Source organism: Otolemur garnettii, unplaced genomic scaffold, assembly GCF_000181295.1.
Source record: "Otolemur garnettii isolate 467f Iridium unplaced genomic scaffold, OtoGar3 scaffold00033, whole genome shotgun sequence".
Taxonomy (NCBI): domain Eukaryota; kingdom Metazoa; phylum Chordata; class Mammalia; order Primates; family Galagidae; genus Otolemur; species Otolemur garnettii.
Window position 1 is genome coordinate 14821236 of NW_003852428.1, and position 11860 is coordinate 14833095.

General features: G+C 44.9%; 1 protein-coding gene across 1 annotated transcript in view; it reads right to left on the minus strand.

Moving 5' to 3' along the window:
* Window positions 1-4025, minus strand: part of ROPN1L (rhophilin associated tail protein 1 like) — a 17417-nt gene extending 13392 nt beyond the window's left edge. Inside the window, exons 1-3 of the mRNA XM_003789549.3 lie at window positions 3857-4025; window positions 1220-1343; window positions 329-490 (exon numbers count right to left, since the gene is read on the minus strand). Coding sequence (XP_003789597.2) covers window positions 329-490; window positions 1220-1343; window positions 3857-3987 — 417 coding nt within the window. The 5' untranslated portion in view covers window positions 3988-4025. The remainder of the gene's footprint in view (window positions 1-328; window positions 491-1219; window positions 1344-3856) is intronic.
* Between the last annotated feature and the right edge of the window lie 7835 nt (window positions 4026-11860).

Genomic DNA, 11860 nt, shown 5'->3' on the forward strand with positions numbered 1-11860 from the left:
CAGGAGTTGGAGGTTGCTGTGAGCTGTAATGCCACGGCACTCTACCCAGGGGGACAGCTTGAGGCTCTGTCTCAAAAAAAAAAAAAAAATTAGATTCTTAAAGTAGATTTGATTTATTTAATTTTAAATACAGGATTTTGCAGGTTCACACAAATGTGTGATAACCAAATCCAACATCCCTGGCCTCTACTTTGACGGGTAGTCCCCAGCTCCTTTTCTCAGATGGGTACTAAAGGAATGAAGTGTGTTAGTTACTGAAACCTAAGTTACTTTTAAGCCAGGCCCATGATTACACGGAATTACTAATACGCTATTTATAGGTACATACCCCACCAAGCATGCTACATCCAAGCGCTAAAAATTTTATCCACTCGATTCTTTTTTCACAGGAATCCAGTTGTAAGAGAGCTCTGAACTTTTCTATTGGCAGGCACAAATTTTTCCACTTCTGCTCCAGATCTGCTAATTCCACATACTGCTTGTGGCTACACTGTTTAGAAAACATAGTAGGACACAATTCATGTCATCAGTTTTAAAAACCTGTGAAACAATATAGTTTGTCAATACTTAAACACATGCCAAAACCGACCCGAGCAGGGGAAGATGACCTTTAAATTCATGACAAGTGATTTGTGTCGGGCCTGGGGAGGGAGAGCTGAGGAGGGACATGCAGGTAGGGAAGGTGGCCGCCAGCTCCTTTTCAGCAACATTTTATTTCTTAGAAGAAAAAAAGAGCATTGAAATGAATATGTACTGGGCTCTCAGGAGAACTGGAAGCCAGAAGCCACTTCCCACTGTGGGGTGCAAAAGGGCCACTCTATCTTCGGATGAAGATGGCAGCTTATAAATTCAGGATGTGCACAACTTTTATAAATGCACACTACAAATGGGGAATTATAACACTGAATTCTGGAATTTTGTATTTCTTGTCCATCAGAATCTAACATCATCTTAATTTTGTCTTTAAAAGAAAATTATATTTCACTTTTCTAGAATCAATTCATGAGTAGCTATTTGGGGTTGCTTAAATAAGCCTAGAGAAAGCCCACTGAGTACAACATACCCCTTCATGAGTAAGCTCTGAAGCTCCTGGCAGGGAAAGCAGGGCTCCCGGGGAGGGCTGGGCGGTTCTGTCAGGGATTTATGTGGTGAGCCTGCTCTACCACCAGGCCGTGAAAGGTGCAGGGACAGTGCACTGATGACAAAGACCCTCCTATACCTGCTTGTGCAAAACTTTCAAGAGTCCTTGAGTCAAGCCTGTGTCTGTTTTCTGGGTAGCCACGGGCATTTCAATTCTGTCCTTTACAGGAAGTGGATCTCCTCTCGACAAAGCTGAAAAATAACTAATAATAACAACAATAATTCTAATAATAATTCTGAAGGCTCATCAATACACAAAGAGCCCCTTATACAAGGCAGTTTCTCTCACAACCCAGGAAAACCGCAGTGATGAGAAAGGAGCCTACAGCGCCCCCCTCCCCCCGGCACTGGCTTCAGTTCCGGTTCCTCCATTTAGTTCTCTGCACTGCCCCGTTTCCCCATCAGCGAAGTAGGGTAGTGAGAGTCTCAACTGTAGGGTTCCTAGGAGTGCTGAGTAAGAGCGAGCCAGCACTCACACCGGCTGACCATGTGCTATTCTTATTGAGCACATGCTACAAGGGCAATGTCCCTAAAGGCAGGGGAAGATTCTGGGCCCTGGAAGTGATTTAAGTGCGATGTCATGATACAGTCGTCCTGCTCTTCACAGTCTGGGCTTGTCTTCCGTCTTCCTGGTCTTGCTGCTCTCTGAGGTGCTTAACCCTAAGCATTTCTCCATGTCCTGCTCTGACAGCCTAGATTTGCAGATGACACAGGGAATGTCCGGTGCCACCTTCTCTCCCACCTTCCTGCCTGGTATTTTCCCCCTTAAGTGTTCTTTTCTGGGTCACTGATATTGCTGCTTATGTTGGGGATCAAAGGGGGCATGGAAATAGTTTGGGGATCCTCTGGCTCAGTGCCCCGTAGCACAGTGGTGACAGTGCCGGCCGCATGCACCCAAAGCTGGCGAGTTTGAATCTGGCCTCAGCTTCCCAAGTAGCTGGGACTACAGGCGCCCGCCACAACGCCTGGCTATTTTTTCTGTCGTTGCTGTTTTTGTAGATGTCATTGTTGTTTTAGCAAGCCCAGGCCCGGTTCAAACCTGCCAGCCCCCTGTGGATGTGGCTGGCGCCTTAACCACTGAACTATGGGTGCCAAGCCTAAATCCTGCCTTTTAATTAGGCTTGAATAATGGTTAAAACTAGAAGCCATCTCTCTTTTTTTAAATAAGAACCTTGAAAGAATCTTTCAGAAACAACTGAGAAAAGTGGTTCTCAGAAGATAAGCAACGGGTTGACCAATAGCTCTGTTGGTAGGTTAAACGACAGCCCCCAAAACATCCAGGTCCTAATCCCTGGAACCTGTTGATGTTACTTTATATGATAACAGCACTTTGCAGGTTGATTAAGGATTGTAGATCTGAACATTGTCTTAATTATCTGGATGGCTGCTGAATGTAATCTCAAGTATCCTAAGGAGAGGGAGGAGGCAAAGGGAGATTTGAAGACACTGGTTTTAACATTTAGGAAGTAGCTATTTACCAAGGAGTACAGGAATGCAGCTCCAGAGCCTGAAAAGAGCAAGGAAATGGACTGGACTCTCCCCAGAATCACCCAAAAGAGCAAAGCCCTGCCAACATCTTGACTGAAGCCTTCTGAAACTCATTTTGGACTTCTAGCCTCCAGAACTGTAAGGATATACAGCTGCTGTTTTAAATCTTGTTTCGTGGAAATGTTACAGCAGCCAAAGGAAATAAATTCATCTTGATTATACATGCTTAGAGAAAGTCAACAAGATATGACCTGTTGGTGACTCAAATATTTAAGTATACACCTATACTGACTTGTCATCAAAAAAGCGAACTTTTGTTCTATGTCTAGTTACTAAAAAGGGGCAAAGAACCCTTCTGTAAAATCGAAAGGACTTACTTTACTGCTTCTAAGGCCAGTTGACTTGTAATTTTAACATTATGAATGTCTGGTCCTGGAAAGGACTGGGATGTTTGTGGCAAGAAAGTGGGCAGGTTTATTCGTTGTGAATCTGTTAGGAAGAGTTTATTTGTCCTTAGTAGCCATGGGTGGATAACCTCGGTATGATCTTCGTTGTGTGGTTCTTTGCTTTCTTGAGACAGATTGTCACTATGTCACCCTCTGTAGAGTGCCATGGCATCACAGTTCACAGCAACCTCCAACTCTTGGGCTTACGCGATTCTCTTGTTTCAGCCTCCCAAGTAGCTGGGACGACAGGCGCCCGTCACGATGCCCGGCTATTTTTTTGTTGCCGTTGTTCAGCAGGCCTGGGCCGGGTTGGAACCCGCTACCCTCCGTGTATGTGGCTGGAGCGTAACCACTGTACACAGGCACCAAGCCCGTGATGTGGTTCTAATAGACTTAACCAGTAGGTACATAACTCTGGGAGCATTCTGTGTGGACCACAAACACAGCTAAAAGATTCCTCTTTGTAAAAATCTTAGTTCACAGGTAAAGTGACAGTAATAGTGTGATTTTTTAACATAATACAGAAAGTTTTTAACCCAAGCAATTGCTTTGTTTTGGTCTATATCGTCACAATACCGCTCTTCATCCACGGAGTGGCCATTACTTGGTATGTAAGTGAGCATTTTACAAGTCTCCGGCCCCTGTGATCAACAGACCGTAATGGCCCCTAGATGGACACCTAGGAGCGGACGCCGGCACCGCTGGGGGCATGTGGTGCCTGGCGCTCCGAGGGGGACAGGAAGGCTCGCGGGGCTCGCCGAGCGCTGCCGGGGGGCTCTTACCCCGCGGACCACTGCAGCACGTCGGCAGGCTGGGTGCGGATGGCCGCCTTGGTGAACTGCTTCAGGATATCCGGCAGTTCCGGGGGAATGTGGATCTGCTGCGCGCAGAACATGGTGTCGGGAAGCGGCATCGCTCTCTGCCGACTGGGACCGGGCTGGGGGGAATCCAGGTGTGCTGCGGAGAGGAGGCGCAGCCCATCAGCTTGGGGCGTCCCCGGCCAGGGCCGCCCGCCCTCTCCCGAGAATGGGGCCGACTTCGCAGGGCCTGGAAGACGGGCAGGAGCTCTTACCCGCTCCTCCTTGGCCTCCTCGGCCTCCTCGGGAAATGGGGCCAACCGCCGGTCTAGCGACACCCCAAGCCCTCTGGCTCGCGAGCCCTAGCCGCCGCTAGTATTGTTCCTTGGTATCCAGGCAACCGGGACGCGCCAGGCCCCGCCCCCTGGCCCGCGCACGCACACACGCCCAGGATCGAGGCGGGGGGCGGAGCCGGGAGGGGATGGGCCTGCGCAGTCGGGCTCCGCGTTGCTTCGGCTGCTAACCGGTGGTTGAAAGCAGCGCGAGCTGGACGTTTCACTGTTCCGCAACCGAATGGGGGCCGCGAGTTGGCAAAGGACTCCCTTTTGCTTTTACTGTAGCTACATGAGGCCTGGAAGCGAGGTGACTCGCATCTTCTTGGCAAGAAAGCCGTTGGGGTCGTCGGGGCTGGCGGTGCAGGCAGCACGAGGCCCCGGACCCCGCGGCCCCAGCAGCTTCTCCGCAGCGTCTCCTTCCTCGCGGCTACCATTGCCCAAACCGCCTCTCAGCCGACCTCTGGTCTCCGATGGGCAGTTTCCGGCTAAATATTCTATTTATCTTGTTTTCCTAAGTGAGATAGGGTAGTGGAGTCAATCTGAGTCTAGGGGGAAACAAACCATTTACTGATGACAAATATAAGTCGAAGGGTAGGGGAAATTTGGATTCTGGTGGATGCAGACCAGGGCGGCCAGTGAGGTGCAAGCGTGGGGTTAGGGGCGTCCCCCTGGCCGCTGCGGTGTGGACAAGGCTCCAGACTGCCTCCCCTAGTTCACCTCCAGGCAGGAAGCGGGAGAACCACGTGAGTCACAAGAAGCTGTCCCACCAGGGACCTGGTGTGTGTGTGTGCCTGATTTCGATCTTTGCCTTTGGGTCCACACCCACCCCATGAATACACACGCATATTTCCAGATTGACAGCACTAGCAAAAACTGAAAATAGTCACTTTAAGTTTGATAACAGTATGAAAACAAATCTCTTACACTGCTGATGACAGTATGAAAACAGGAATCCCTTACACTGTTCAGGATGTGAACTAAAACTCTTAAGGCTCTCCCCCCATGCCCTGCAGCTGACTGGACCTACTCGTAGCCAAGGGGATCTCCTCAAACATCAGGCATGCTTGATCCTGTCCCTCCCTTCTTAGAGGTGTCCATTGTGAGTCATTAACGTACAGTACAAGGCTATGCCGGACATAACTTCAAGTCCTCAACATACACAATAAACTACTTGAGTCTGGGCATACTGTCTTGTAGTTTGTCTCTAATTAACAAACCCTTTTTAAATTTTGTTTTAGAGACAGTCTCACTATGTCACCCTTGGTAGAGTGCTGTAGCGTCACTGCTCACAACCACCTCCAGCTCTTGGGCTTAGGTGATTCTCTTGCCTCAGCCTCCCGAATAGCTGGGACTACAGGCACCCAGCTATTTTTTGTTGCAGTTTGGCCGAGGCATGTTCAAACCCACCACCCTGGGTCTATGGGGCTGGTGCCCTACTCACTGAGCCACAGGTGCTGCCCAACAAACCCTTATCTAACTTAGCATTCCTTTTCATGGACTCCTGATCTACTAGACTGAGCCTCTTTCAGCCAATTGACAGCAAAAGAATCTTTAAACCCACCTATATAACCTGTAAGCCATCTGCTTTGAGATGTCCCCACCTTTGGGGGCCAAAGCATTAATCTCCCTTCCAGAATAGACCTCTTTAAATTATTTTACAGAGTATGGCTTCTTTTCCATCAACAGGACAATTTAGCACAAAAAGATTTTTTGATGACTTAGCAATATTCTAGGAATTTATCCTACAGAAATAGTATAAAAAAGAATTCAGGCAAAAGTGTTTATTATAGCATGTAATTAAATGGGCTAATTGTCTTTTGGAAAACTTAAATCATGGTCTGTCCACACAATAGAATACAATACAGCTAGAATTAAAAAAAGAAAATGAAGTAGCTACTTATGTATTGAAACCATGCCTCAAAGAGTTAAAAGAAACCAATGACTAGCAGAAAGTCTTGAGCTTACAGGATAGCAGATAAGAAACAACAAAAAAAAAAAAATAAAAACCTCTCTCCACTGGAGATTAAAAAAAAAAAAAAAACTGGCTGAAATCAGTTAGAAACCTAGAACCAATATAGCCAACTGGAATTTTTTTTTTTTTTTGGCCACGGGCCGGGTTTGAACCCACCACCTCCGGTATATGGGGGCTGGTGCCCTACTCCTTGAACCACAGGCGCCGGAAGCCAACTGGAGTCTTAAGGGAAAAGGAGCTTGGTCAGGTCTGAATTTCTGCCCCACATTTCCTATTAACTCCCCTCAGTCTGTACATGCAACCCATGAGGCCACATTAACAGATTAATTGCAAAGAACACTTTCCAGTCACCCTCTTCTTTCCTTCCCCCAATCACCTGCTAATCCCAGAATCTGCCCCTGCCCCAGTACTTTTCTAATGAAAGTACTGCCCTTAAGCCAGAGTAGGAAGACAGGTTTCAGCTGGCCTCCAGTCTCCATGTTGGTTGACTTGGAAAAAAGCTCTTCTTTCCTCAAAAAGCCAGTGCCACACTTCTGTAGAGCCTATTGCTTGATAACAAAGAGGTCCTAGAATATAACATGAACAAAAGCACCAAGATGACAATGGTTATGTGTAGTATGATACTTTTATTGTGATAAATGCTCCTGTGAATGTATGCTTATCCAGAACACTGCCTGGAAGCATAAACAAACCTATTAACAGCAATTGCCTCTGGAGAATGGAACCAGACTTTCAGGTTTTATTTTAGCTATACATACTTATTTTGATTCTGAATTCGTCATTTATTTAATTACCCAGCAACACTTACTACCAAGTATGTAGCAGAGACTATTCTGGAAATACAGTTGCAATTGTTCTTTTAAAACCTCTGGAGTTTACATTCAAGTGGGGAAAACATGCAAATATAAAAAAAAGGTAAACTATAGGAGTACAAAAGAAAAAGTACAGCAGGGAAAGGTGACAGTAATGTCCTAGTAGCTGCAATTTTAGATAAGCCTCATTGAGAATGATACTTCAGTAAAGAAATGAGGTTGAGGGGCACCTGAATAAAGAATTTTGGGCCAGCTCGGCACCTGTGGCTCAAGTGGCTAAGGCACCAGCCACATACACCTAAGGTGGTGGGTTCGAATCCAGACCAGGCCCACCAAAACAATGACGGCTGCAACCAAAAAATACCCAGGCTTTGTGGTGGGAACCTGTGGTCCCAGCTACTTGGGAGGCTGAGGCAGGAGACTCGCTTGAGCCCAGGAGTTGGGAGGTTGCTGTGAGCTGTGGTGCCATGGCACTCTACCCAGGGGGACAGTTTGAGGCCCTGTCTCAAAAGAAAAAAAAAAAAAGCATTTTTTTCTTTTGGCCATGACAAAGAATAAGTGTCAATGTCCTGAGGTCCAAAATGTTCTGGAAGCAGGGCAGGGAGGACCCGAAAAAAAGTAAACACAGGTGATGGGGTCAGAGTAGTGAGGAAAAGGATGCCACGTGTCTTGCCTAGCATTGAAGACCACTGTAGATGCTGAGTGTGGGTTTGGAACAGAGTGCTGATAGGATCTGACACGGCTCAACAGGAACACTATGGATGGAGGTCAAAAATGAAAAAAGAGCAAGGGCAGAGTCAGCAAGCTCAGGAGAAATACAGGTAACAGTGCCAGGACAACAGCAGTGGACATGGCCAGATTCTTTTTAAGATAAAAGATTTGATCAGATTGGATATGGCGTGGGAAAAAGCGTCAACGGTTTTGCCAACATTTTTGAGTTAGCCACTTAATCCATCCAATTTTGCTTTGTAATTGAGATGCACAAGTTTGAGGAAATGGCAGGTTTAGGGTAAATGTCTGAACCTAAGTTTGAGGTGTCTGGAAGATGTCCACATAGATGAGTACAAATACATGCCTGGAATTCAGGGGAGGAAGATGGAATATATCTGTCTACATTTGGGAGTGATCTTTTTTTTCACTGTCACCTTCCATAGAGTGCCATGGTGTCACAGCTCACAGCAACCTCAAACTCTTGGGCTTAAGCAATTCTCTTGTTTCAGCCTCCCAAGTAGCTGGGACTACAGGCACCTGCTACAATGTCCAGCTATTTTTTGTTACAGTTGTCACTGTTGTTTAGCTGCCTCAGACCAGGTTTGAACCCACCAGCCTCAGCGTATATGGCTGCTGCCGTAACCACTGTGCTATGGGCGCTGCCTGGTAGTGATCTTTAAAGCCATGAGACTGAGGAAACCAAGTCAACAGGCTGGAAGACAAGATAGAGCCAGCCAAGGTTTAAAAGTAAGAGTCCAGACCCATGGGAAGAAAATAAGGAGCGTGTAAGTTTCTACCAGCCAAGAGAAATGGTTTCACTGGAGAGAGTTCAACCATATCAGATGGGATAAGAAAGATAAGACGTGAGAATTAAACACAATATTTAGATGTGGTCATTGGTGATCTCTATAAGAGCAATTCCAATGAAACGCAGGCTGAGCATCCAAAATTTAAAATGACCCCAAATCTGAAACTTTAGGAAATGCTCATTGGAACATTTCAGATTTGGGATGCTCAACCAGACAGAAATACTCCAAAATTCAAAGAAAACTGAAATCCAAAATACTTCTGGTCCCAAGTATTTTAGCTAAGGAGTATTCAACTGTAGTTGGAGTGAACACCTAATTGGAACAGTCATAAGAGAATGAGAGAGGAAAAATGGGTACAATAGATACAGATAACTCTTAAGGTGTTTGTTAAAAAGGAAAGTAAAACATAGCAATTGAAGACAAAAGTGGGATTAACAGTTTTTAGTGGAAGAAATCACAGCAATGTGTGAATGATCCAGAAGGAAGAACTGCAGAGCAGTATACTTGGGCAGGCCAGAGCCATGAAATCTAACTGAACCAACAGAGGGTGGATAGTTGCAAGCAGCTCAGGGGATCCTCTTGCACTGCAGTCTACATCAAGGGCTGGCACGTGGTGGAGGGGACATGGCACAGCCTGTTAGGAGCTCAGTTAGGTGGCCAGGACAGGTGCAGGTGAGAGAGTAGGTAGGTGTCGTGCTGTGAATTTGTGACACTGCTGCTACCTTCTTGGTGAAATGGAAATAAAAGTCATCAGTCAAAATCCAGGTAGTACTTCAAGGAAAGACAAGGTGTAAGGTAGTCTTTTACAAGAACATATTAGGAACAAAGCAATACTTTTAAAAACTGACACATAATTTACAATAAATCATACAAATTTAGTGTAAAATTTGCCGTTTTGACCTATGCATACATATTAAACTAGAACCACATCAAGATAATGAACACATCCATCATCCACATATCTTTGTGCTCCTTAGAAATCCCTCCAAGTCTCTCCCTTTCAAGCCTCACCCTCACTGATCTTTCTATAGGTTTCCATAGATTACTTTGCAATTTCTGAAAGTTTTTACAGGTAAAATCATACTGCATGGCCTAATTATTTTCAGAGGTGTCTATGTTGTATATATCAACAGTTAATTCCTTTCTGTTGCTAAATGCTATCCCAGTATATGGATAATCACAGCCTGCTTATCCATTCACTTGTGAATGGCTATGTAGATTACTTTCAGCTTTAGGCTATTACAAAATAAAGCTACTATGAACGCTTAAGTCCAAGTCTCCCCATGGACAAAAGCTTTCTTTTCTCTTGGTAACTAGTATTAAGTACACATGAAATTACCAAACTGTTTTCCAAAACAGTTGTATGACTTTATATTCCCTTCAGCAAAGTATGCCAGTTCCAGTTTCTCCACATCCTCCCCAACACATGGTACATCAGTATTTTCAATTTTAGACATTCTAATAGTGGTATCTCACTGTGGTTTTAATTTGCATTTTCATATGACTAATTATGTTGAGCATCTCATGTGCTTATCTGTAATCTATACCTGTTTAAATATTTTGCCCAATTTTTATTTTTTATTTTTTTAGCAAATATCCTATCTGTTGGAATTTTACCCATTTTTTAAATGGGTAAATGGGTTTGCTCATTATTCAGTTTTGAGATTTCTTTATATATTATAGATCTGTATCTTTTATCAGGAATGTTTTACAAATCTTTCTGCCACTGTATGTTTTCTGTTTTTTGTTCTCTTAGTGGTATCTTTCAAGAAGTTTTCAATTTTGATAAAATGCAATTCATCAGTATTTTCCTCCATAGACTGCTTCTGTTCTATCTATGAAGTCTTTGCTTAACCCAAGGCTAAATATGTTTCCCTTGGTTTTCTATTACAAGTTCAGGGTTTTACATTTAGAACTATAACCCATTTTAGGTTTAATTTTTGCATGTGGTTAAGATATAGATCAATGTGTTTTTAACCTTACATCTTTTTTTTGTTTTGTTTTTTGAGACAGAGCCTCAAGCTGTCGCCCTGGGTAGAGTGCTGTGGCATCACAGCTCATAGCAACCTCTAACTCCTGGGCTCAAGCAAGTCTCCTGCCTCAGCCTCCCAAGTAGCTGGGACCACAGGCACCCACCACAACGCCTGGCTATTTTTTGGTTGCAGCTGTCACTGTTGTTTGGCGGGCCCAGTCTGGATTTGAACCTGCCACTTTAGGTGTATGAGGCTGGCACCTTAGCCACTTGAGCCCCAGGCGCCAAGCCTAACCTTACATCTTGTATCCAATCATTTCAGCACCATTTTTTCAAGGCTTTTTTGAATCTTTGTCAAAAATCAGCTATCCACACATGGGTGAGTCTATTTCTAGACTCCCTACTCTGCTCCATCAGACCAGTGGACAGTTGGTAGAATGAACTGATGGATATGAAGCTTCTCTTCTTTTGGTATGTCCTAAAGAATTACTGAATAAACGTAGAGAAGCAAAAAAACCCAAGCATTGTTCTATGTATAAAGGAAGAAATTTCAAAAAGATAAAGCAATGGAAAATGATGCAAAAGGGACTTCTACCTAGTGTTTACATTTGGATGATTTGATAAAAGTGTGGTTCTTTTTTACAGGAAGCTAAAGTGTAGTTCTGAGAGAAACTAGACCACAGAAGGCTAAAAAAGTGGATGGGGTAAGGGGTTGCTTATATATACAAAACAGTAATAAGAAGGCTAGGGACAGTGGCTTACTCCATCCTAGCATTTTTGGAGGCCAAAGTGGGAGGACTGCTTGAGACCAGGTCTGAGCAACAGGGAGACCCCGTCTTAGCCCAGCGTACCTGTAGTCCTAACTATTCAGGATAACACCCATTGCACCCTAGCATAAGCAACAATTTGAGACCCAGTCTCCAAAAAAAATAGTAGTAGCTAGGTATTCCAGACTCTCCCAAGTGAATGCATGTGCTCCCCGTGGTATTTTACCCACACCTCTATTATAGAATCTTTGCTCATGCTTCTGTTCTTTTCAACTAATTGAGTCCCTTGAAGGCAGATGACCTACCTCATTCAACTATGTACTACATGCAAGGCCAGAAACAAGACACAAACACACTCACACACAGTGCCACTGTATGTTTGCAACCAGAGTGACTGCAAAGCTGGGCATAGTGGCTCACACCTGGAATCCTAGCACACTGGAAGGCTGAGGCAGGTGGACTGCTTGAGCTGAGGAGTTCAAGACCAGCCTGAAAAAGAGACCCTGTCTATAAAACTAGCCAGTTGTTGTGGTTGGGGCCTGTAGTCTCAGCTACTCGAGAGGCTGAGGTCAGAGGATCTCTTGAGCCCAAGAGTTTGAGGCTGCTGGCTC